General features: G+C 38.4%; 1 protein-coding gene across 9 annotated transcripts in view; it reads right to left on the bottom strand.

Annotated features, from left to right (window-relative positions):
• The window catches only part of CNTN4 (contactin 4), an 893,585-nt gene that overhangs the window by 17,562 nt on the left and 850,710 nt on the right, over positions 1 to 25,313 (bottom strand). For 8 of the 9 annotated variants that reach the window (XM_042929999.1, XM_042929997.1, XM_042929996.1 and 5 more), the window contains 3 exons: positions 10,009 to 10,184; positions 5,761 to 5,881; positions 1,489 to 1,647 (listed from right to left, as the gene is read on the bottom strand). In XM_042929999.1, the coding sequence (XP_042785933.1) occupies positions 1,489 to 1,647; positions 5,761 to 5,881; positions 10,009 to 10,184 (456 nt within the window). The remainder of the gene's footprint in view (positions 1 to 1,488; positions 1,648 to 5,760; positions 5,882 to 10,008; positions 10,185 to 25,313) is intronic. The other variant, XM_042930003.1, reaches the window with a different exon arrangement.

Genomic DNA, 25,313 nt, shown 5'->3' with positions numbered 1-25,313 from the left:
GTAGCACATAGCAAGGGTTCAACAAATTCTAGTGTTTTTTTGTTTTTTTTTTTTTTTTACCATCACTATCATCAGCAGCGGCAGCTTCATCCTCCTCTTTTCTTTCATTATATTTCTGTAGCACTTCCTATTTTTAAAAAAGTTTCACAATCATTTCTCTTTTGGGTCATAACCAAATCTTATCATGCCCATTTAACAGAAGAGGAAGATGCATAGTTGTATAGACATGTGCTGATTAGCAGAGTCAGGGCTAGAATGATCCCCTAACTTTAAGATTTTTGTGTATCTTTCCTTCCTAAGCACTTTTGAGATTCAGAAGAAAATCAATGAGCTGGAAACACACAAACCCATTTCTGAGGTTGGATAAGCTGAAGTAAAAAAAAAAAAAAAAAAAAGAGGTTGTGAAAATCAATAGGATTCATCTGAATTGCAGAAAACCAGGCCTATCACTCCATGTATTTCTACCTCAAGACATTAAGGTCACACAGCCAACTCTTAGGAACTAGAAGAGTGTGTATCTTGCTTGCAAAAACTACTTGTTTGTCCATTTTTCCTCAAATGAAACCTAGATAAAATAACAAAAAGAGTCAATTTGGGGGGGGGGGGCAGAGAAGGTATGGTCAACTCACATTCCTTTATTTTTCAAGTTTGACAATCTTCTCAGGGCTCTGCTCCGCCAGGGCCATGGGCCTACCTGGCAGGGCAGATCTGAGGGGCTCGCTGAACCATCCAATATGTAGTAGTGACAGGCGATGTGTACAATGGGCAGGGGCTTAATCAACAGAAGTTTATGACCTGTGCTTACTGGGAATTCCTTGTTCATGGGGAATAATTGCAATCCCTGATCCCCGTCATGAGTGGGGTTCAATGGGTTATCTGCACCTGCCGGTGTAGGGTAGGCACATGCTGAGCCAGGCAGTGTAGTACGTGTGTAGCCCGCAACATCTAAGGGCATCACAGACATACTTTTTAATATAACAAAATCTCATACCTCTTTATGCCCAAATTTAGCCATCTAAATAAAAATGGGCAGCAAGTCAAGGGGCTCCAGGCAGTCTTTAGTTATTGTTTTTTTTGAGAACACTATATAAACTTTTACAAAGGCTATGTAGACTAGCATAATCCACTGCTTCTCAAAGTATATCATTAATAGTACACAGATAATTTTAGGTAATAAGCAGATTGATGCATTTTATTTTTACAACTAATGTATTTTATTATGTATGTTAAGAAAAAATAAAACCAACATACAGATCTATCATGTGATAGACATTGTTGCTTAGGATAAGTTAAAAAACAAACAAAGAGCTGATATAAAGAAAAACATTAAATGAATGATAGTAGCATTAGATGAGGTCTAGGAAACATTTGTAGTTGTGTCTGAATGAGAACCTAGGTGGCCCTTGGTTTCTGCCACAGTGCTTTGTCCATTATGCTGAGTTTCAGAAGCCCCTGTGAAAGACCAGCACCAGGCATCCAATATGGTACCTGTATTGACTGCTTGCCAGCCTACGGAGAACGGAGTCCTGGCTTGAATGACATACATGGTGATGGGGCTGTGGTTGTCAGGCCCAGGCCTCCAGGAGAGCTGAGCAGTGGTATCTGTAATTTCATCTATGGTCACAGCCTCTGGGGGTCCTGGGGGACCTGTGAAAGAGCAAGACCCTTAGAAGGGAGCAGTGCGTTCAAATGTCCAAGCAAATGAATGCTTAATTGAATGCAGAGCTGATCCATTCAACCATTTGTTCACCCACTCACAGATTTATCACTTGTAAGTTCCCTTTTGAATACCTCTTTGGGTGTCCAGAATTCTTCTGGCTCTGAAACTACAGAGATGAATGAGACATGGCTCCTTCTTTCTTTCTTTCATTTTTTTTTAAGTTTATTTATTTTGAGGGAGGGAGAGAGAGAGAGAGACACATGGGGGGAAGGGGCAGAGAGAGGGAGACAGAGAATCCCAAGCAGGCTCTGCACTGTCAGCACAAAGCCTAATGTGGGGCTTGAATCCATGAAATGTGAGATCATGACTGGAGCTGAAACCAAGAGTCAGATGTTTAACCCACTGAGTCACCCAGGCGCACTGACACGGCCCCTTCTTTCTAGGGGCTCACTGCATAATAAAAAAAAATAGGTAAACAAAGAATTAAAATAGAGTATCTGTTCCAAATGCTAGGAGAGAATACTGGGATACCACAGAAGTCCAAATTCCTTAATTCATCTATCATATGTTTACAGGTTTCTGTTATGGGCCAGGCAGTGTTATCTGGGGATAGAGTAGTGATAAATGAAGATAAGAGTATTTTGGAAATGGTCATTTCTACCACTGAGGCTGCGGATGTGAGCAGAGAGGGCTTTAGAATGTTGGTGGTCGCAGCGCTGCTCCTACATTCCCATTCCTGCTGCACTGTAATTACTAACCCCGCTCCTGTCCCGCATCATATGCAAACACACGCTTGTATGCAAGGGAGCTGCTGTGAAAATGACCAGTGCTCAAAAGAGTCACCAGACTGTGGCTTTTTCATTGGAACTTCAGGACGGGGCTGGAATCTAAAGACTCTCTCTCATTTGCAGTTTCCATAAGTCATACCTCTATTTTTCCTCTTATCTTCCTGATGTTCATTGTTTCTGCCCATGTACTTAAACCATGGAGGCAAGAGGAAATCAGTTTTAAACGAAGGCTTGGAAATCATAAATAAGTAGAGGGATGGAAAGCAGTAGGCAAACACAAAATATCAACACGGCCCAAGCAAAGACCCGGAGCTGTCCTAGATTCCAACAGAAAAGCTCTTAGTAGGCAGTTAAATGTATCTGTGGCAAGGCACAATTGACCACCTCAGGAAGGAAGGTGATTGTGAGGGAGACAGGATGACAAATTTCATGTCCCTAAGGAGGGATTAAGGAGATATTCCTAGGAGGGCTTTGCTCAGCCCCATAGAGCAGTCAAGTGTACTGCTAAATATGACTGGGCCAGGTCACCAGGCAGGGAAGAAAGAGACGTCTAGCAGAGTGCTGAAAAGTTCAGTGTAATTTCCTGAAGTAAGACTTTGTTCTGAGATTCACTCTTGTACCCTTCCTATGATGTCCTAACTTTCTCTTTCCTTTTTTAAAAATCATTTTTATAGACCTACAGGTGAGACTAAATTTAGCTTCTCCCTCCTACTCCTGAATGAAAGGTCTGGAAATCTGTATGCTGAAACTGATTAATTTTCCATGGTGACATTTGAACATGTCAGTCTAATGCCACCTGGATAGAGCGGAGGCAAACTTTAGTCTTAACCAGATAAAGTCCAGAAGACAGTACCATCTTGTTTCCCACTAGCTTTCTTATCCTAGATCTATGCCCCACCCCCATTTCAATGGGTGCTCTTTTCAGGGCCTTTAAAATCAAAGTACACAAGTATAAAAGTGTTCCCCTCCAAACTCCTCAATAAATTAAATTGATAGGAATTATCTGAGCCCATTGCTGTCAACCAAATAAAGGAAATGAAAGGGTGTATGAACTTGGCCATTGGAGATGAGATGGTACTTTCAGCTTTGTTGACGCTGTGTGCTCCTGACCAGTGTGGAGACATGACCTCAAAGAATGTTTACCAACTTTGTCTTGGGGAAGTTGGGTCACTCTTTCAAAATGACAAAATGAGCAAATGTTTATCCTCTGAACAAAATGTTCACATGGCCAGGGGCCCACAGATGTTTCTGTCACAGGCAACAGAAGAGGGAATGTTGGTGTGAGAACAGTGATTCTGATGCTCTCCCAGTGATGAATGGCCTTTCCACCTGTCTTAGTGCGACAGACTAAATAAAGCAGGTATCCGAGAATCAAGGAAGCTGGAGCCGACACTCAAAGCTCTACCAGTTTCAGATACACAAATCTCTTACAGGGCAGTGGAATGCATTTCTGCATCCTTTCTGTAATATGCAGAAAAGCTGCAAGAGCAGAGCTAAAGGAAATAAAAGGAAAGATTATGGTTTAAAATGGCATATTAATTTATTGGCCTTATTAACTGATTAGACTAGATTTTCTTTTAGACTGAGTTTGCAAATTCCTCTTGGTATTTAATGTTATTTTCTGTGAAATGAAGTATACAATATCATTTAAGAACTTCAAGTATTACTGATTTAAATATTTATTAGTCTAATTTATTGGCGTTTAAACTGCTGATCTGAACATTATCCTAATTAAATAGAGGATAAATTTTCAGCAACAGAATTCTTTTGTCCCCAGGGGTAGAGCAAACCAGCTCTCATGTATTTTAAAGTGGAAATAAACACGTTTCTATAAGTTATTCAATGGGCAGCTCAACCCAGGTTGCAAGTTTTTTTTCTCTTATCTGACTCTTATCTGTACCATTACCTACAGAAAGGTTTTTGTAGGCAATTTAAAGAGGAACTAAAGCAGACAGGATGGAAAAGCTATTTTTCTTTAACCTCTCTTGACAATGAGTTTAAGTAGCTAACTCCCACACATCTCCCCTACTCAGGTTATGCCTAGGGGGCACAGCAACACTTCAGTTGCTTCCCACAATACCTTGTTCACCCTGCACTCGGATTCACCCTGCCTCCACAACTAATTTCCCCTGGAGTTTTGTATGCTTGCACTCAAAACTCTGCTGGCTAGAGATTCCTAAACACCAATAGTTAGGGTTCAGATGAAGGAGGTGCTAGACAAGAGATTATTTTGATGTTCTGATTTGGCTTTACTTTCAATACTTTTTCTGAAGCCACTGTTATATCAGTGCCCTAAATCACTAATTTGACTTAGCCCAGATGAAACATCAAAAGGCACTTTTAATACTTTAGAAAAGCCTTGTGCATGCATCGGTTTGATTCTGGTACGTATCCTGCTTCCCAAAGATTTTAATTTCAATATAAAAATATTTCTGGGGCACTTAGGTGGTTCGTTGGTTGAACGTCTGATTCTTGATTTCAGCTCAGGTCATGATCTCACAGTTTGTGGGATGGAGCCCTATGTCGGGCTCTGTGCTGACAGCACAGAACCTGCTTGGGATTCTCTCTATCCCTCTGTCTCTGCCTCTCCTCTATGCGCACACGTGCGCGCACTCTCTCTCTCTCAAAATATATAAACTTAAAAAAATATTTCTTAAAACTCCATTTACTTCTGTTCCTTTATAAACTGGTTTCTTGGGGCTCAGGCAGGGCCTGTGTAGCCATTAGGTTGAACTTAGGCCATGCTGATAGTGCTCAAGAAAATCTCACAAATGTCATTTTGTCATTTGTCATCAGCCTCCAGCTTATTTACTACATCCTGGGCAGTTCCTCTAAAGGCATATTTTAAGAACTGTATAGAACTATTAACTTTAGGGAAAAAAGGGAACTGAGAAAATGTGGTGATTTTTCTGAAGCCACTGTTATATCAGTGCCCTAAATCACTAATTTGGCTTAGCCCATATGAAACATCAAAAGGCACAGTTTGATCCTTCTTTAAACTATTTGCTTTTGTTAATCCAAAATTATTCTAGAAGGTCATATCAACTCCAACAGCCATAAATCAGGGCACTCGGGGCACTCACAGGAGTTATTTTCAGTATGGAGTAACCGGATTTGCTCTGCAGTTTCTGGTGATACCCCTATGAAAAAGAGATCTGCACAGAACTTCTGTAGGCTGTTAACCACTGTTTACAATGTTCAGCTTCTACCTGACTTTCTTCCATAATTCTCAAGTGGTGAGGTTTTTAGAAATCTGTGCAGCGGTAGATATCATAAAAGCGTTTCAAGAACAGAAATCAGAATTCCACATACCTCTGACAATCAGGTCTGCAGCAGCAGACAGCCTGTCTACACTTGTTTGGACCATGCAGACGTATTTCCCAGCATGCTTCAGCTGGATGTTTCGGATCATCAAATCACCAGCTGAATCCTGCTGATAAAGTAGGGGAAAGTGGCTACAATTACTTTTTAATGAGCTCTAAATATCATTATCACATGAAGGACACTGTGACTAATGGATTTATTTTACACTGGCTGATGAAAACATTAGTGATGCAAGCCATAGCCTATTAAGAATATGTGAGCCTGCTTGAGAGATAAAAACGCCAACATTTTCAGGACACACCTTAGACAAGACCTCAGGTATGTGGCTTCTCTGGGTCTTTGGAGCAGTTTGCACCCATGTTGGAAGCACTTAAACTACTTACGGTGGCTCTCGATTTAGTCCTGTGGGTTGCTTCAGATATGCGCTGAGCCTGAAGCCTTCACTGGCATTCCAATACTTTGGAACTCTATATTTAGAAAGGGGAGGCAAGCCCACATTTGGAGGCATCTGCATTTTACTGCACAACTCTGTCTCATAGCCAGCATTTTGATTGCTCCCAGATTTGAATTAAAAGATTATGAGGACCAGACTCTCTAAGGAAATCTAGCATCACCTAGTGTGGAATGCTGCTAATTTGTTTTTCAAATGCCAAATGCAAGTTTGATTAGCAGATGAATAGGACTGATTACATCCTAGTATGGATGTCTGTGTGCCACAGAAATATTTCTACTCATCCACCAGCATGGTACTTTTAATAAATATGACAAGATGTCTCCGCAGGTTATCGCAAAGGTGGCATTTTAACCAAAGAACATGGCTACACCTTGGAGGGTGGTTATTCAAAAGCTTGGAGAACAGGTGGCTTGCGTATAAGTGCTCTCTACAGGCCGGATTCAGGAAGCTATGCTTACTTCTAACCTCCCAATGGATAACAAGATAACATAGGTTATTTTGGCCCTGTTGCTGTTCTTCCAAATGACAATAATGTTGGATAATGCTTAATAGTATTAGAATATGGGAACCATATATTAAAGCTGAATACTCACATGTTCTACGAGGTCAGTGCTCTTGTTATCCTTACTTTACAGATGAAGAAACTCAAGCACAAAGAGGTTCTATGACTTGCCTAAGGTCACCTAGGTAGTAAATGGCACAGCTGGGATGTGAACCAGTAAGGTCAGGCCACTCTACCATCCAGAAAGACCTTATTCTCATTCTAAATAAGGTGTACTTAATTCCCTTTGTTTTAGAGCAACACATCCCAAATTTACCCAGGACAATGGAAGACCTGGAACTGCCAATAGTTGTAAATAGGTTGAGAAGAGAGGCTCAAGCATTCAGTGAAGGGAAAGTTGATGGTTGGTCCTCAGCTATCTTGGGCTGTGATTTCATGAAAGTCTCTGGGTATTAGCTCACTGACTAGGCCTGCTGGGTGAGGTTGTGAGAATCAAACGAGACCGTACATGTACGTGAAATCCTAAAAACTGTGAAGCACAGAGTGCAAATTGGTATTACTGATGACCATGAGCGATCATGTCAAAGGTATTAAATCTAATTCAAGAAGAGCTGTGATTTTTTTTTTACCTGAAATCTGTTTCATTTTTAACACTTGGGTTCTCATTCAGATTGTATTTACTAATCAAGTTTTATAATTGCTCAGTAAAATAGGATAATAATTGTTACCCTATCTCACAGGTTTTCTGTGAGGTTTAAAGAGCCTATATACATGAAAGTGCTTGATAAATCAGCAGGCACTTTGCAAACAGAAGCCATCATCGTCACCATTATTGGTACTTCTTTACCCAAGACATTCGTGTGTTAGGACTCTTGAGTATAGGTTTCAACAGAAAATATGCCTCACGAGGGGGCACGTGCAGGGAAGGCAGAAAGCTGTATTTGTTTTAAGGAAATGTATACACTGTGCCAATAATCCATTTTATTCACCAAGGGTTTCAGGGCCGAGGAGACTAGCTATAGCCTGGAAATTTCAGAGTACAACAAAGTATTAACAGAATGTGCTGTCTTTGTTTACAGATTTTGACCAGAGTTGTGTTTTTAAAGTAAAACTGAAACAAAGACAAAAAATAAAGTCAGGATTGAGGAAAGAGTCTCACACAAGGAGACCACAATAACTTTCTCTTTTCCTTTGAAGTCATCCAGATCAAACAGTTCACTGAGATCTACATTCATGTTCCCACCACAATGAACAAAACAGCACCAGGTTATTTTCCCCTGCTGTGGTCTGTTCTGTTTCTGACAGAGCACTTGGAGGCTGTCAAAGGACAATGGAATAACAGCTTTTCTAAAAACTGCTATAGGCTGGCTCTCCCAAGCATAACTTCCACTATGCTGACCCAGGAAGCAGAAACTGCAAAATGGCTTGACTTCAGAATTGCTTCCTTACCTTTTCTATTGACAAGTCCTACCTCTACAGACATGAACGATGCTGGTAGCTAATATACTTATTTCTCACAATTTGTAGTGCTGTCCTGAATCTTGCACTTATTAGCAATAACTGATTGGTGTTAGCAGAGTTTCACAGAACAGACAAGCATTTCCCATAGGAAAGGCTAACGAGAGTGATTCCACAGATAGAGCTCTCTACGGAAGGTGGTCATTAGAGCTTGACTCCATTAGGGGTGTCTCCACCTGTGCCTCAGCCCTGGCCGATCAACAGCCAGTCCAGCATAAAGTCCTCATGTGTCTGACTGGCAGGGCATTTATTTCAATGAGTCAGGCAGCTGTTCTAATTGGTTGGTGCCTGTGCCGTTCTGGGAGATAATATTTTTAGCATCTCTCCTGCCCAAGACATTGGTCTTAGTATGAAAATGAATATTCTGCTTAATCTATGAAAAGTTTTCTCAATTTATAGTTTCCTGTTATTAACATCAATATTACTCTTCCTTCAATTAGTACAACTATTTAAATGTATCAAATACTTCTTTTGTGGTAGGCATTGGGCTATGAACTTTTCTAGACCCGAAGGTATTTAATATCTTCAATGCCCTTGTGAAATTAATATTTTTCTCACTTGGTTTCCAAGCTGCATCATATCAAAGAAGTCCATAATGCTTAATATTGGCAATTTCATACAGCCTTTCTCAACCAGGGTTCCAAGAGGGAATCCCTAATGACCCAAGGCATCCACAGATAGAATAAACTAACTTCTCTCCTACATATCCAAAATAGTACCAGTTGTATATGATATCTGGGAAAATTGACAAAATGCTCAAATAACTCTTGGTGTTCTGTGAGAGACATCATTTGAAAAGGCAGCAAGAATGTAAGTCAAGTAATTAACATGAGTAGTAATGTATATGGTTGAGTGGAAAGCAGATCCTCAACCTATCACCTGGATAATTTTATAAACTAGCCCACTTAGGGAGGTGAGGCAAAATGAAGCGGGCACATTGGATTCCTATGGCAGGGGCTGGGGAAGGCTTTTCAGATCATAGCTTCATTCTTATTTTCCACTGCTTTATGGTTGGACCCTCCATAAGAATGGCAGTCAGAGTGAATCTTCATTACTAGTGAGCATGTAGGACTGTGGTAGGCCCCCCCAAAATTTTTTGAGAACAAGTGTGATAAATACAAATTGTTTCCAGATTTAACCTCATCTTGGCATGTGTTCAATGGTAGTATGTATTTTTATGGAAAGTAAGGCTTTTGAAAATTCAAACATTTGAATTCAAAATTACCTGGATAATAAATACTCTGATCAGACTTTCAGATTCAAGAAACAGAGCCCTAATGTCGCAATGATGTGGCTCCAAGGGGAGTTTAATCAGCTGCCTAAAAACACATGAGTAAAGTATTCTTAAGATATTTTTCTTAACCAGGTGCCATGATATATGGTACTGTATGGGGCACAGAGCCTGGGTTTTGAAGTTTAAAGCTGAGTTCTGCAATTTAGGGCTCTGAGGTCAAGGCAAGCCATACAATTCCCCTGAGCTTCAGTTTGCTCGTTCATACATAGCATGGAATAACTAGCCTATAGCATTGCTGTGAGGGTTACGAGGACTGCCATATAGGCTCCACTAAGTAAGTGGAGCCATGTTGATCAGGCAAAAAGGAGCAGGAATTAACCAAGAATTTCTTAAAATAAGGTGCTTGAACAAAATGATCACAGAATAACCATACATTTCTTTTCATGTTAGTCTAAACAAGTTGAGTCACTTTTGAGAAGTTCAGTTGCATACTGAATTTCCCGTAGATAGTCTGATATTAATACTTACCCCCCCGACTCTCTCAAAGTGGTCCCCATCTTTGTCAAAGTCTATCAGGTGTCCATTAAATGACCAAGTAAAGACGATGTCCAGCGAGTGATCATGTGTTACCTGGCATGGCAGAACAATACTTTCTCCAACAGTGACATCCATACTGGAAGGGGGGACCATCACCCTTGTTGGATCTGGAGGGTGAAAACAAAGGCAAACAAACAACAAAGCCTGAGAGCTTGTGTGGAAATAAAATGCAGGATCCAAGAGCAGGATAAAACACTAAGTAGTTTTGCTTTATTTTTTCTTAGGCTGTGACCAGCAAACCTCAGTCATCTGGGAAGCTGAGACTCAGGCCAGGAGGTCATTTTTAATATGAAAAGATGAAAACACTCATTATGAGAACCTTCACAGAGCAACAAAACTCAGCTGGGGAGCACTGAGGTTAGATCTCAGAAGACACTCACAGAAGGGCCTACTTCTGGCAGTCCTGCTCAGAAATTGCTTCTTTAAAAAGGTTTTCATATCTCCCCAGTGTCACTAGAAAGCAGTAATTCAGTTGAGTACAAACAGGGAAAAGCCATGTTAATTTCAAGTTTGGCTTTTTTTCTCCCTATTATAAAAGTGATAAATGCTTAGTATGGGAAATTTAGGAAATTCAAGAAAGTTAAAAGAAGGGACCAACAAAACCAAACCAAACAAATCCTACTTACTATTTTACTGTCCAGATAAAACCTCTATTTTCATTTTGATATAATTTTCCTCTGTCTTCTTGATTTATAGTTTTTTAGTTGTTTTGCATTATTGTAAACACGATACACATATGATTTATCTTTTTTCCTCTGCTTACTATGATATAGGTTTATTTCTTTATCCACATATTTTTATAATCTGCATCATGTACTATTAAGTTTATAGTCTCAGTCTATTTGAAACTAAGACATTTTAGCAACTTTTATTATAAATGTAATATAAAAATTCTGTAATGAACTCATTGACAAAATTATATATATTTGTATATGTAGATTACATCTTTAAAATAAGAAAAAATTCACTTCTAAATTTACCCTTTACATTATGATTTTAATTGAAAATGAAATGGGCTTGTGTAGCTGAGACAGTTTATAAACCCCAATACTACATTCACATGCCAATGATCTTTTATTTTTCCACTGGAACATTATTTCATAAATGTTGTCAGAGAGTACAATGGTGGAAAGCAACTTGAATTAAACGTAAAGCTCACATAAGTACCTAAAGAATGAAATTCTGAATTCAGCCATATTCCAGAAATTTCTCCGCTCTCAACCAAATCAGACAAAATCAACCAAACAAACCATAATAAAGAAGACAAATCAGGAGCGCCTTGATGGCTGTTGGTTAAGCATTCAACTTCTGCTCTGGTCATGATCTCATGGCCTGTGGATTTGAGCCTCGTGTTGGGCTCTGTGCTGACAGCTCAGAGCCTGGAGCCTGCTTCAGACTCTGTGTCTCCCTCTCTCTTTCTGCCCCTTCCCCACTCGCACTCTCTCTCTCTCTCTCAAAAATAAATACACATGAAAAAAAATTTTTTTAAAAAAGAAGACAAATCAAAAGCAAACAAAACAATGAAAAAATATTAATACCCTTCAATACTCCCAGGATTGTATTTCAGGCTGTGGGGTATATAAATATTAATTAAGTGTACCTCCCCAACTAAAATCTCAGCTGGAAATTTTGAAATGATATCTCATAGAACACGTTTGATGGGCCTTACTTTCTAACAACACATACTAAACTTCTTTAAAGAGAGTATTTAAAAGAGTTTTTCTGCCCTCTTCTTATCCAACCATGGAAAGCAAACATCTCAAGTCATTAGAAAAGGAAAGTCTGTGTCCATAAACAGATTATTATCTCAGGTTAAGATATCCTTTTGCTGTTTTCCAAACATAGGACAAGATCATAAATGGATTGGTGTGTTTTCGTTCATTGCTGTATGAGTGATGTCCACGAAATGAGCAGGTACAAACAGGCATTGTCAGATAAGAGGTAATGGGAGGTAAAATCCTTTATTTTAAAATCTGAGGCTTTACAAGTTACATAATCAACATTTGCTCTATTGATTAACTGACCTGCAGCTATAAATACAGATTGAGATTTTTAAATGAGGGAACGAACTGAGAGCAAAACATCTTAGAATAATTCTCAGTTTTAAATTTAAATTTTCCTCATCTATAAAATGGAAACTGGAATGAATGATTCCTGGTTAAAATCATAGGTGTGTATGGTTTTTATTCGGCAAGCTTTTGCCTAATTTTCCTCTAACTAGCTGTCTACTGATTTCACAATTTAGGTTCTTATCTTAATGAACCTGCATTCATTTGTTGATTTATCATCCACCAATTGTGTAGTGTGTATTGTATGTATAACCATGTCTTGGTACCAAAAGAGATATAAAAAAGAATGAGGGAATAAAAGCATTCATAATAATGAAGTGAGCCACTTACATTCCAGACACTGTATTAACACTTTACATGGATTATTTCATTTATTCTTAAGAAATAGGTACTATTATCATCTCTACTTAATGGATGAGGGAAACCAATGCCTAATAGCCGTTAAGGAACTATCTACTGTGCTAAGCTGCCTCCTTTCATTTAGCTGAAAACATGATATCCATTCGCGAATCATCTAGAGAACAAGTCTAAGGGCATAATACAGCAATTTGTACTCTTGCTTAATTCAATAGTGAATTGAATTAAATGCAGAAGAAATTCCGAGAGGGATGTGGGGTGAAGACAGTTTCAGAGGGCTTTACTGCAAGAGTAATGAAGTTACTACCTTAACAAAGTATAAAAAACAGCAATGACTTTATGCCTAAAATGCTGGCTCCAGCTCTAAGCTTACACACCAGACTTCTGAGAGCAGAGTCAAATGTCCAGGCTCAAGACCATAAAAATGTCTTCGCTCCCTACTTCTGACAACTTCTGGGTGAGCAACAAGGAGTTGGCACATGTTCCAAAGCCTAGAGTCATATGCAATTCTGGCTCGCACTTTTAATTGACATTTGTTGGCTGAAGAAGTGCTCATCCCTTTATGCACATGTATGGATTGGGGACAGATTTTATTATCAGTGAACTCAGTGGCCGGTTAACCAAGGACTAGAAAAGTTCCCTAAATCAAGGATTATGCTGGTACAGTCTGGGCTGACAGCTGCTAATTCATTAACTTAACACTTGTCACCGATTCATGTTCTGAGCCCTCGAGCAGCAAGAATCAATGCAAAGCAAGCCATGCAGTATATACACACCAGAGAGGTCTCCTTGGGACTAGAGAAAATTAAACTAAAGAGGTTGAAACCTCATTATCTAGTTGGTTTTCTGAAATTGTACGCTTGTTCAGTACTCTTGCTTTCTATGTTGTGAATTCTGATGCTTTTCACTTGATTAATTTCCTTAAATCTGAATACAAACGCTGTACACAAATAAACAGATGGCTTCTTCAAAACAAAACTGTCTCCCCTCCTTGGGTTTTAATTCATCAAGATGAGGAAGAACCTATATTTACGACTTCTGTTCTGAAGAGTCATTCCAGCTATTGTTCTGTGCATAGAACTCTCAAAGGCAATTAGGACTCAAGATGTGAATTGATGTCTGGATTTGGATATAATTAAATACCAACAATAAACATGACCAACAACACACCTAAACTTTGCTGCTTGCTCTTGGTTCAACCTGCAGAGAATGATAAATTCAGAACTCCAGAAGAATGATGTTTGAAATGTGTATATTTACCAAGTGTTTAACCCCCCTAAAATAAAATAAAATAAAATAAAATAAAATAAAATAAAATAAAATAAAATAAAATAATATATATGTTCTACATTGTTTTCTATAATAGAGGACAGAATGTAAACTAAGTGCTTTGTTCTAAAGAGCATGACAACCATGAGAGAGACAATTATGTTCAATTCTGTTAATGTTTAGGTCAACAGTTAGATGCATAAATTACAACACTTATTATCCAAGTCATATTATATTCAGACTTTCATTGTTGATGGAAAAGCTTTCTGATCCAGGGCTTTTATTATTTGTAAAAACAAGTACCTGTGAGTCCACAGGGTAAGAATTCTGTTTTGATTTTGCTTCCCCTATACAATACCAACCCTTCCTTCATTTCAGTTGATAAATACTTTCATTCACAGTGCCAAGATATTCACTTGGTGACTACCAGGAAAGTACTTAATGTGTGTTTTATTCCTCTTCATTCTTCCTTTTGTTAGTGAATTTCTTCACTAAATGGTTTTGATGATGCCTTTTAGTTAGGTTGTGTCTTTTTTAAATTCATTTTTATAGATGGAATTTTAAACATGGGATTCTTCAAAACCATGAGGTAGTCAAAGCTGACAGCTCCCCTCAAATGACACAGGGTGAAGGGCTAGAGAGCTATTTTTAATAGTTAAATGCTACAACAAAGATGGTTGGTTAATTTTCACGATAAATCTGGAGGTAGCATCCTAGGGATGAAGTGCACTCTTAGTTGGTCTCATCTTTGGAATAAAAATAAAACCTGTGTCTGATGAACTATATTTATCAATTCTGCACAAAACACACATCTAAAAGGAATACCCTAAACATGAGATGAAAGTCCAAATTCACAGTGATTTCAAGCTGGACCAATTCTTTTCATTTAGGATGAAATGTAATAGGGATAAAGGCAAAAGGTTACCCTTAAAAAAATCAGCTACAAAAGTACAGGCTGGAGGAAGACTGGATTGGCAGCTCATGTAAAAAAGACTAGAACATTTCAGTGTCAACAGGGTCTGTGAAGCTGCCAAAAAAAAAAAAAGCGAATGTGATCTTAAGTTGCACAAATAGCGTGTGGTATTCCATCTTAGAAAGGTAAAAGTTCCGTTGTATTTTGCATTAATGAGACCACAGCTTGCTAGGAACAGCCTTTGGCTTCCTTGGCAGATTAGTGCACGTAGGGTAGTGAAGCACCTAATAAATCTATAACAGCTAAAATAACAAAATGTTTGAAACAGAAAGAGAAATTAGAGGAGATATGAGAGTAGTCTTCAAATATGTGAAGGCTTTATAGGCAGAAGATGAACTAAACTTATTTTCTGTTGCCCTAAAGTACAAGGTACAAAGAGGTATATTCTGGCTCTGTGTAAGAGAGAACTTTCCAACAATTTGATCTTTTCAACAGGGAAATGGGCTGCCTCAGGAAAACATGAATCACCATTTCTGCAAGTATTTTAGTAGAGGTAGGCACCATTAGAGAAGACATGTCAGGTTACACTGAAGGCCAGCCAGGCTGGATAAAGCCTATTAGAGCTCGGAAGACGGATGATTCCCTGACCACCCTACTCACTAGTGATCCTTTCCTTTAGTGAAGCTTGTCAGCATCAACTATTTTATTTCTTCAACATTAAACCTGAGCATTGTTGAAGACTATCATTTACATATATTCAGTTTCTCCCCTACAATCAGGTTCCTTGGGGTCAGGGACCACATCTTATACTTTTATAATCCCTGCAGCCTAGCTCTGTACCTACTCATGAGGGCTGGTTAAGATAAATTGTTGACAAACTGTGAATGGTGGTATTGCTTAATGATAAACATAAGGCCCTGAACCTTGAAGTGCTGTAGATTGGGAAGATATTGTGCTGATTTTCTTATTATGTACATAGAACATAAAAAAGGAGCCACCTAAGGGTTCATTCACTCTATATACTCTGGCTCTTCCTCTGTGTTCATTACTGACTTTTGCCTCTAAGGTGACGTTTAGGGTTTATTTTTTTCTTGCTTGTAAAAAGCAATTTATTTTAAAAACAATTTATCTCTGAATAATTTCAAATTTACACAAAAGTATCCAGAAATACAAAGGATTCTTTTACCTTCACACAGACCCCTCCATTGTTAATATGTTACTGCATTTGTTTATTTCTTTTCCTTTCTTTCTTGCATGTAATGGTATATAATAAATAAACCTGATATTATGTATAATATATAATGTTTACTCACTATCATTAGCCTTTTGCTTAACCCTTTGAAAGCAACTACATACAAGAGATCTCGTTACCCTTAAACATTCCAGCACGTATTTTCACAAACAAGAACACTTTCCTAAGAGCACACAACTCTCCAAATAAGGAACTCAAAATTGGTACATCACCATTTTGTAATCGAGATCTTGTTCAAAATTTGCTACCTTTCTCAGTCCAGGACCTTATCCAGGAATGTGTGTTGCATTTAATTGTCATGCTTCTTAAGATTCCATCAAGTTAGAACGTTTCTTTAGCCTTTCCCTACCTTTCAAATCTTTGACAGTCTTAAAGAGCATAGGCCTTACATTCTGTAGGATTATTCTCAACCTGGATTTATCTGATGTTTCTCATGACCTGATTTAGATCGTATATTCTCAGCAGGACCAACGCTAAAATGCTGTGGTGTATCTTTTAAGTGCATTGGGTCAGGTGATGTGTTGTGAACTCATCTTCACACTGATCATCTGAACCCTGATCATCTGGTCATGTTGGTGTTTCTGGTTTCTCTACCTCGTATTGAACAATTTCCCTCCGTGTAACTGATTAGAATTTTGTTGGGGGGGGGTATTCTGAAACTGTACCAATTTTCTGATATTCATCAAAGCTTTACCCACAGACTTACGATCTGTTAAATATTCTTGCTTGAAGCAACCACCTCTGTGATGGTTGCTGAATGGCAAGTCTGTTTCCATCATTCTTTGTACATGTAGTGGATGACTTTTTCCTTTAAGGAAGAACTTCTCTCTCTCTCTCTCATGTTTATTCATTCATTCATTCATTCATTCATCTGTTTAGTCTTGGCTTCCTATTTGGGTGGTAATACATTACTATTGTTACTTATTTTGATGATCAAATAGTACCCATCTTGGCCAGTGGGAGTCCTTTTAAGCTGGCTCTTATGTCCCTGTGACATTATGCTCATTTGTTGAATAGTTCCTTACTTTCTGGCCCAGTAAGATGTTCCACGCACATCTTACACTTTGCTGTAGTGCTTAAAACAGCAATTTCTGTAGGGAGGACTGGTTCTTTTTAGTGGAAGATGGTTTTGATAAATTAAGATGTGGACACCATGTGTTTATTGATTCTAGGACCATTAAGCCAAAGAGCTGAGTGCCCACACATACCTACACATGTATAATACACATATACATCTATAATTTTTTCTAGATCTTACCCTCAAAACATTTACTTATTTCAACTCAACACCCAAAAAATAAATAAAAATGGGCAGAAGATATGAACAGACATTTCTACAAAGAAGACATCCAGAGGGCCAAAAGACACATTAAAAGGTACTCTACATCACTCATCATCACCAGGGAAATGCAAAACTACAATGAAATATTGCCTCACACCTGTCAGAATGGTTAAAGCCAACAACAGAAGAAACAACAAGTGTTGGCAAGGTTGTGGAGAAAAAGAAACCCTCATGCACTGTTGGTGGGAATGCAAACTGGGCCAGCGAGAAAACAATATGGAGGTTCCTCAAAAAGTTAAAAATAGAACTACCCTACAATCCAGAAATCACACTACTGGGTATTTACTCAAAAAATACAAAAGCACTAATTCAAAGGGATACATGCACCAATGTTTATAGCAGCATTTACTATAGCCAAATTATGGAAGCAGCCCAAGTGTCCATTCATAGATCAATGGATTAAGTAGTTGTAGTAGCTATATATAATGGAATATTATTCAGTCATAAAAAGGAATGAAATCTTGCCATTTGCAACAATATGGATGGAGCTAGAGAGTATAATCCTCAGTGAAATAAGTCAGTATAAGAAAGACAAATACCATATGGTTTCACTCATATGTGGATTTTAAGAAACAAATGTACAAAGGAAAAAAAAAGAAAAAGACAAACCAAGAAACAGAATCTTAAATATAGGGAACAAACTGATGGAGTTTCTTCCAGAGGGGCGGTGGGTGGAGGAAATGGGAGAAATGGGTGATGATTACACTTATCGTGATGAACACTGAGTAATGTATAGAATTACTGAATCACTATGTTGTACACCTGAGACTAACATAAATTTGTTTGTTAACTATACTGGATTTAAAATTTAAAAAATGAAAACAAAACACCAAAAATCATTTACTTATTTGCTTAATCACTTTATTTTTTGTTCAGCCTAACCAATTCCCAACTTTGTCAACTGTCCCCTTGGCCCAGCATTTCTGCGCCCACATTCAAAACTATCCCATGTCCTGGGATTTTGGGCCCAAAGACCCACGTCTCCATACAGCTCTCCAACCCATCTTACTGCCCTGTATCTTCAGCTACTATGCAGACTCCCCTGTGTTGGGAAGGGAAGGGATTTAGGAAAATAAGAGAATGGAATGGAAGAGAAATGGGACTTAGATTGTTTTAGCATTTAAAATATAAAATTTAGGGGTGCCTGGGTGACTCAGTTGGCTAAGGATCTGACTTTGGCTCAGGTCATGATCTCATGGTTCTTGGGTTTGAGCCCTGCATTGGGCTCTGTGTTGACAGCTCAGAGCCTGGAGCCTACTTCCAATTCTGTGTCTTCCTCTCTCTCTCTGCCCCTCCTCCACTCATTCTCTCTCTCTCTCTCTCTCAAAAATAAATAAAAACATTAAAAAAGAAAGAAAAAGTTCTTAAATCTGGATAGAGATTCCTCACCTCCCCCAGTTTCCCGGCAATAGCTGTGACCCATGCTCTCTGACTTTAGCCATAAACAGCTTTAACTGCCCAAATATGCTGATGAAATAATATATATTCAATGTATCATCATCTAGATAACATTAGGCATCTACACATTTGGTATTTGTTTCCACCTCTCCATTGTGGTTATAAATTATTGTTCCCTTGGAAATTCTTTAGATGTGTATGATTTCTTTTAGACATTTATTTCTCATTAAGATTTGTTTTCTAGTCAGCAACTATGTCTACAAATTGAAAGCTTAAAAAATTTTAAACATATGCTATTTTTCTCTTTATCTTACCTCTCTTTTTGGTAACACAAAATGTGATTTGTTGTATGAACAAGGGAAAGGGAACCAGTTGAAGAAGTAATGAAACAAAGATTTTATCTTGGTTGAAGACAAGGAAACCTGCCCTTTTTAGGTAGTGGAAAAAAACACAGCAATGGCACAGGGCACTTTCACGAGTCAAGGTTTTTAATCGATTCATGCCAAAAAGTACCACCACGTAATATGGCGACCTGGTTCTTTGAACAAGTTGTGCAACTTGATAAATGACATCAGAAGAAAACACAAGGCAAATTCCGACTCCAGTCAGATTGAGAACAAATGGGAGCCTTTTGTAAAGCAATTGACAAAGCACCCTTGAGCAGAATGCTTACCAGTCTATTTCTAAGGATGAGGGAAAAAACACAAGACAGAGCAGTTTAATAAGCCTGGCAGCAACAAATGGACACTGCTATGCACAAGCCAAATGAGGGTGGTAAAGTAGAGGTACTTGGGAGATGAGCAGCCAAATGATAATCAACCCTATGAGATTTGCTGCTCAAAATGGGTGGCAGAGAGAACCTATTTCGTTATGACACCAAATGCTCTTGGTTGCCTTTCAGGTCTCCAAATTGGTTACAACAACTAATAATACGGTTTTGTTTTGTCTTGTTTTGTTCTTCTTAATGTTTATTTTTTACTTATTTTTGAGACAGAGAGAGACAAATTGCAAGTGGGGGAGGGGCAGAGAGAGAGGGAGACACAGAATCCGAAGCAGGCTCCAGGCTTTGAGCTGCCAGCACAGAGGCCGACGCGGGGCTCAAACTCACAGACCGCGAGATCATGACCTGAGCTGAAGTCGGCACTTAGAACTAACTAAGCTACCCAGGCACCCCTGTTTTGCTTTTCAATAAAGCAGTTATAATATGTCTTAAAATTATTCATGGTCAACCCATTTCCTCTTATTTTTACCTGCTACCAGGGAAAACAAACCCCCGGGTTTGGGATTTGTGCCATATTTTAGTAGGAGGGTTTCTCAGCTGGGATGTCTATCTAAATGGAAAGAATTTTCTGCAGTCTAAGCTTCCTCTATGAGTGAGGATACTCCTCAAACAAAGCGGCAAGCAATAACAAAGGAAGGGGATATGCTAAATTTACCCTCTTATATTTTCTTGTGAAGCTTTCTTTACAACTGAAAAGGAATGATCTAAATAGACTCTTGGAAAAGATTTTCATTGACAAATCAATTGTATGTTCAGGTTAAGGTATAGTTAAAATTACTCTATGACTTTTTTTTTCTGCAACAGGAGATTGAAAAAAAAAGAATGAAAAATTGGAACCACAGGTATCTTTCAACCATGGAGAAACATTCTCATCAAATAATAATTAGAATTCTTTCTGTTTGTGAAGGAGGGATTACAGGTCTGTTTTCTTCAGCTACTCTACATGAGTAACTCTCCCTTATGAGTCGCTGAGCAAAAGGATCCCAAAGAAAGCCCATTAGTGTCAGTGAAACAAAGTAAAACCTATTATAGACAATACATAAGAATGGCACAATGAGGTCTTTGCTGATTAAAGGAATACATTATTGTACCTGATGGACATCTGGTTGTATCTACTGATACAAGGTAAGAGAATATTTATCTAAACTGTAAAAGAAATGAAATGTACACCTTGAGGCAAGGACAATGAATTCCATAGACAATGCCTTCCATTGTCATTACATGCAAAGTAACACCAAGTGCTCATTCATAGCTTGCTACATGAAGAAGGATCAGTATCTGGTCAGTAGGTGGTGCTGAATCCTCAGCAGAAAGAGAAAGCATCCCTCCTTTCTGTTTATCCTGCTCCTGTCAGCAATTTTCTACATGTTTTCAAATTCCTCAGTTTAAGGACTCTGCATCTTGGGAAAGAGGCAATATTTCTCATTTTAAAGCAGTGTTTCTTTGTTTGCTTATAGATTTGAGAAAAGGTCGCTGAGGAGCATATGAAGCTTAAAATAGAGGGTATTAACTATCTTTGTAGACATTATTAGTGACCCTCCCTTTATTCGATGCAGGAAGGATTGATTTATAAAGCTTTCTGCAAAACAAAAGCAAACAACTCCACCCACCCTAGCAGTCTGAGTCACTATTGACTAGCTTGTTTGGGGGCTTGTCTAAAGTTCTAAGTGAAATTTTCCTGAAACCCTTCAGGATGGACAACTATTAATAGCTCCTAGGCCCCTGCAATTGCTGAAATGCCCCTTATGTACACATGGCAGATAAGACATCATTTAGCTAACGAAGGTTCTTTCTCTGCTGCAGTGCGCTCTACAGAGTGTGATCTGTATGCATATTCAATGAAACTTAAAGAAAGGACAATGAAAACTAGGAGAGTCTTCGATTAAGATTTTGTTAGTGCCCTTCGTTTTGGGGAGAAGGAGGCAAATAGCTGGAAAACACACTCTTCTGGGAAGAACTACTTTCTGGGGGTAGATTTGAGGGTCACTGCACATTTGGTCCAATCTTCCACACCAGAGATAGGGAAACTTTTCTTTCTATTGAGAGTTGCTGACCCAGAGAGGAAAGAAAAAAAAAAAAATCAATTGAGAAGTATAAAGCAACTTGTTTTATTTTTAGAGAGATGTTTACAAGTTTTCATGCCTTTTAAATTAGGTACAAGGGACATAAAAATCTAAACATTTATCAATGAATTTAAAACTCAGACCTAATCTACGTAAAAGAGAGTGGGTTAGGGGGAGAATGGGAAAGCAGAGACAGGAAGAGAAGAAGAAAATACTGAGAAACAGAGCAAGAAAGACATAGGCAGAGAGCAGCAGAGTCCTTTGCTCCAAAACACCAAAGAGATCATATGCTGAATAAAGGACACTCACACAGAAAGAGAAGGCACACAGTCACACAATTCTTGGAAAGTGAAAAGGCATCCTTTTGTGGAGCAACATTCCATTTTGTGGTTTTCAGGATATTAAAATAGAAACCTTGGCCAGGCAAGTTGTATCAGTGTAAATACAGTCATTTACAGATAAGTTGCATCTTGCTACTCCCACCTAAAAGGTGCTTGGAATTTAGGCCACAGTGCTAGTTTGACCCTAAGTCCCACATTTCCCTCATCTTCATTGATTGTCCTCTACAATGATAGCTGGGCTTTGCCATGATGATAAGGGAAGCACTCTGGTGCTAATGTCATCTAAAAATGAGGAGTGAAGATCAGCATTAAAAATCGGTCAGATACTTTAGAAAGGGATTTATTAAAGGCAAAAAGAGGAACAATATTCTGGCTAGGCCTTGGTTAACTGAAAAAACAAAAACAAAAACAAAAAAAACTTCTTCATTCCAGAAACAAATTACTTGAATTAAAACAAACACACAAAAACCCCTAGGGTTGTGTGCGCGCATCCAAATGTCCATTCCTCAATAAATCTTTTAAAACTTTACAGGAAATGTACTCACTTCCTAGATTATCCATTAGAATCTAAGAGCTCACAATTATTAGGGAAAATAGAGAGACAAGACTCTGACCTAGTTGTGACAAGTATGTATGTATTACTCGCATGACTCAGGCCAAGTCCCTTGGGTGTCCCTCTGAGCTGTGGTACAAAAGAGTGAACAGTTTTGCAAATTACTGCAGCATCAAATAGACCAATACTCATATAGAGATATGTAAAAAAAAAAAAAAAATCAATTCATTTATTTGTTAGAGCAGGTGAGATAAACAAGGTACAGGGCCCTTTGCAGTTGTAGATCATTGTGCAGTTTCTTATCCATTTCCACCATTCTCTTGTACCTTAAGACTGACCCCCATGAGAGTTGCTTCTGCATTAGGGAGGGAAGCAAACAGGCTCAAAGAGAGTGTCTTGCATTTGGCTACTATGTTAGGACATGCAATTTTGTACATCGCTAGAGACTACCATTCATACAGTGAACAATGTTCACTTGTACAACATGGCAGCCAGTAGAATACTCTGCCATTTTTATCCAGGGTGGAGGCTACCAAACAATGCTGCAGGGTCAGAAATAAGTTGGACATTCAGTTCTCTGGAAAGAAGCCAAGGCCTGGAGCTTATCTCAAAAATGCTAGCTGGCAATTATTTCTCATAGAATAAATGACACTTCTTTTAGTGATGCATTGATGTTGACAAAGGTTTTGCTAAAAATAGCAGCATGATGAAATGTATAAAACAATCTATGTAGTGTCTTAAAAGCCTAGTTTCAGGTTTGGCCAGAAAGCACTAATTAAGTTTATAACCACCAAGATGTCATTTGACATCTCTCAGCTGTAGTTTTCTCATCTGTAATTTGGAAGTGATGGTATTTGGCATCCTAGGATGACTACGAAATTCAAACTGGGGCAATGGATTGTAACATGCTTCATAAACCATAAAGTGCTACACGAGTGTGAGATGCTATTATTACTGTTACTCTTGATGCCAAAGATTTGCTTGAGAAAGAAAGGAAAAGGAGAAACTTATTTTGAGGATAAGAAGAGGGTGACAATCTAAGGGAAAAAGCTCACTGTAGTAAGTCATAGCTCCAAGACAGCTGTTGGCTGCTTAATAAAAGCCAGTGAAGATGACAAAGTAATTTCTGGTTCAAGCATGAATGCTCAAGTACTGGAGCTTATGTTCGATTGCCAGATGCTTCAAGCTAGTAGCTAAATCCGAAGACACCAAAGGCACTTCATGCACCAACAATATCCTGCCTTCTCAAGTCAGAGGACTGCATAAATGCACATTCCAAAAGGAAAGGATGTCACTGGAAAATTAACCAGGAGGAGGAGTTATTGTGAAACTGATCGGAAAGGTGGCACATAAAAAAAGAATCATTAAACCACTAGCTACAGGAAAAGGTAAAACACGAATAGAAAAAATGTAACATCTGTAGGGTTGGGCGATAAAAAGAGACAACACTACTCTTTGCTAATGATGAAGGTGACCATTGCTCCTGGTGTTGGAAGAGGTTGCATTCATTTATTATTTCTGGAAAGCTGTCAATGGAATACTTAATGCAGGTGATTTAAAAGAGATTGTTAAAATGTTTACCTTTACTACTCTAACTAAGGGTTAAGGTTGCAGTACATTTATCAAGGTGGTAAAGTATTCTGTTTATTACATTTTCCCTTTTGTTTTGTGGTTATCTAGTAGATTATTTATATGAGGAGAAAAAATAGAAAGTAAGGAGATTTCCTATGCATGCCTAGTTCCTATAGACTGGAATTATCACTTCAAGTTCCTGGTGAAATGGTGCTAATACTATGAGGGCCAACCATAGCTGAACTCTACAGTTATTATCATCATTTCAGTTTACATATATTATGTGTTTATATGTGCCAGGATCTGTGCTAAATAGCTGCATTCATGACCTCCCTGAAATGTTAGCATTGTGAGGGCAGAAAACAAGTCTTTCTTGTTCAGCACAGATACCTTCTACATAGTGCACTTACTGACACAATAGGTGCTCAATAAATCTCTGTAGAATGAATAAATCACCAGCAGTTACACTTTATGACCCTATGATATAGGTATCATTATTGTCACCATTTAATAAAAGATGAAGCCAAGGTTCCCTAAGAGGCTAAATATATTCCCTAAGGTCACAGACTTCATTAGAGGGAGAAAAAAAAAAATTCAACCTCCAGTGTGGTTGACTGAAAAGCCCTGTAAGTTACTGATTTCCATTCCACTATGACTGCAGCTCACTGCCTGCTTTAATTCATTGTGAAAGAGGGGTTTGAGTTGCTGCCAATGTTTAGGTATAAATGAGCTTCGCTTAATTTTCCTTTTATTATGATAGAATGTGACATGACATGATGTGTTGGAACCAGAGGTACTTGTAGGACTCAAGACTTAGGAAGAGGGAGAAAAAAACCCCCAGGAATTCAATGGAGCCAAGCTTGATAAGGCAAAAAAAAGAACTTAAGAGAAGAAGGACAAGAAGCAGCTTTGGGAAAGCCAAAAAGGAATCGTCAGACTTTATTATCAAACGCTCCCAAAGGTAGTAATGTTTTGGTTATTTATGGAACACAGCTCCGTAAATGAAGGCTCAGCCCAGCTCAAAAGGAAGCAAAAACACACGGATTTAAAACATTTCCAAGTAAAACAAAAATTCTTTTCAAAGTATTATATATTGGAAAATTGGACCCCTTGAATGAGAGGCAGTTTTGTTTACGGATTAACTATGTGAACAGTGAAGCCAGACTTTCTGAGTTTTAATTCTAATTCAACCACTTACTGACTCTGTTGATCCTGGGGGGAATCATTTCTCATACCTCAGTTTCCCCAGATGTAGAGGGAAGGACAGCATATACCTCCTACTTTGAGGATTAAATGAGTAAATTAATAATAAAGTTTTGAAAACAG

Source organism: Panthera leo, chromosome A2, assembly GCF_018350215.1.
Source record: "Panthera leo isolate Ple1 chromosome A2, P.leo_Ple1_pat1.1, whole genome shotgun sequence".
Classification (NCBI taxonomy): Eukaryota; Metazoa; Chordata; class Mammalia; order Carnivora; family Felidae; genus Panthera; species Panthera leo.
This window is presented reverse-complemented; position numbering and strand designations above follow the sequence as displayed.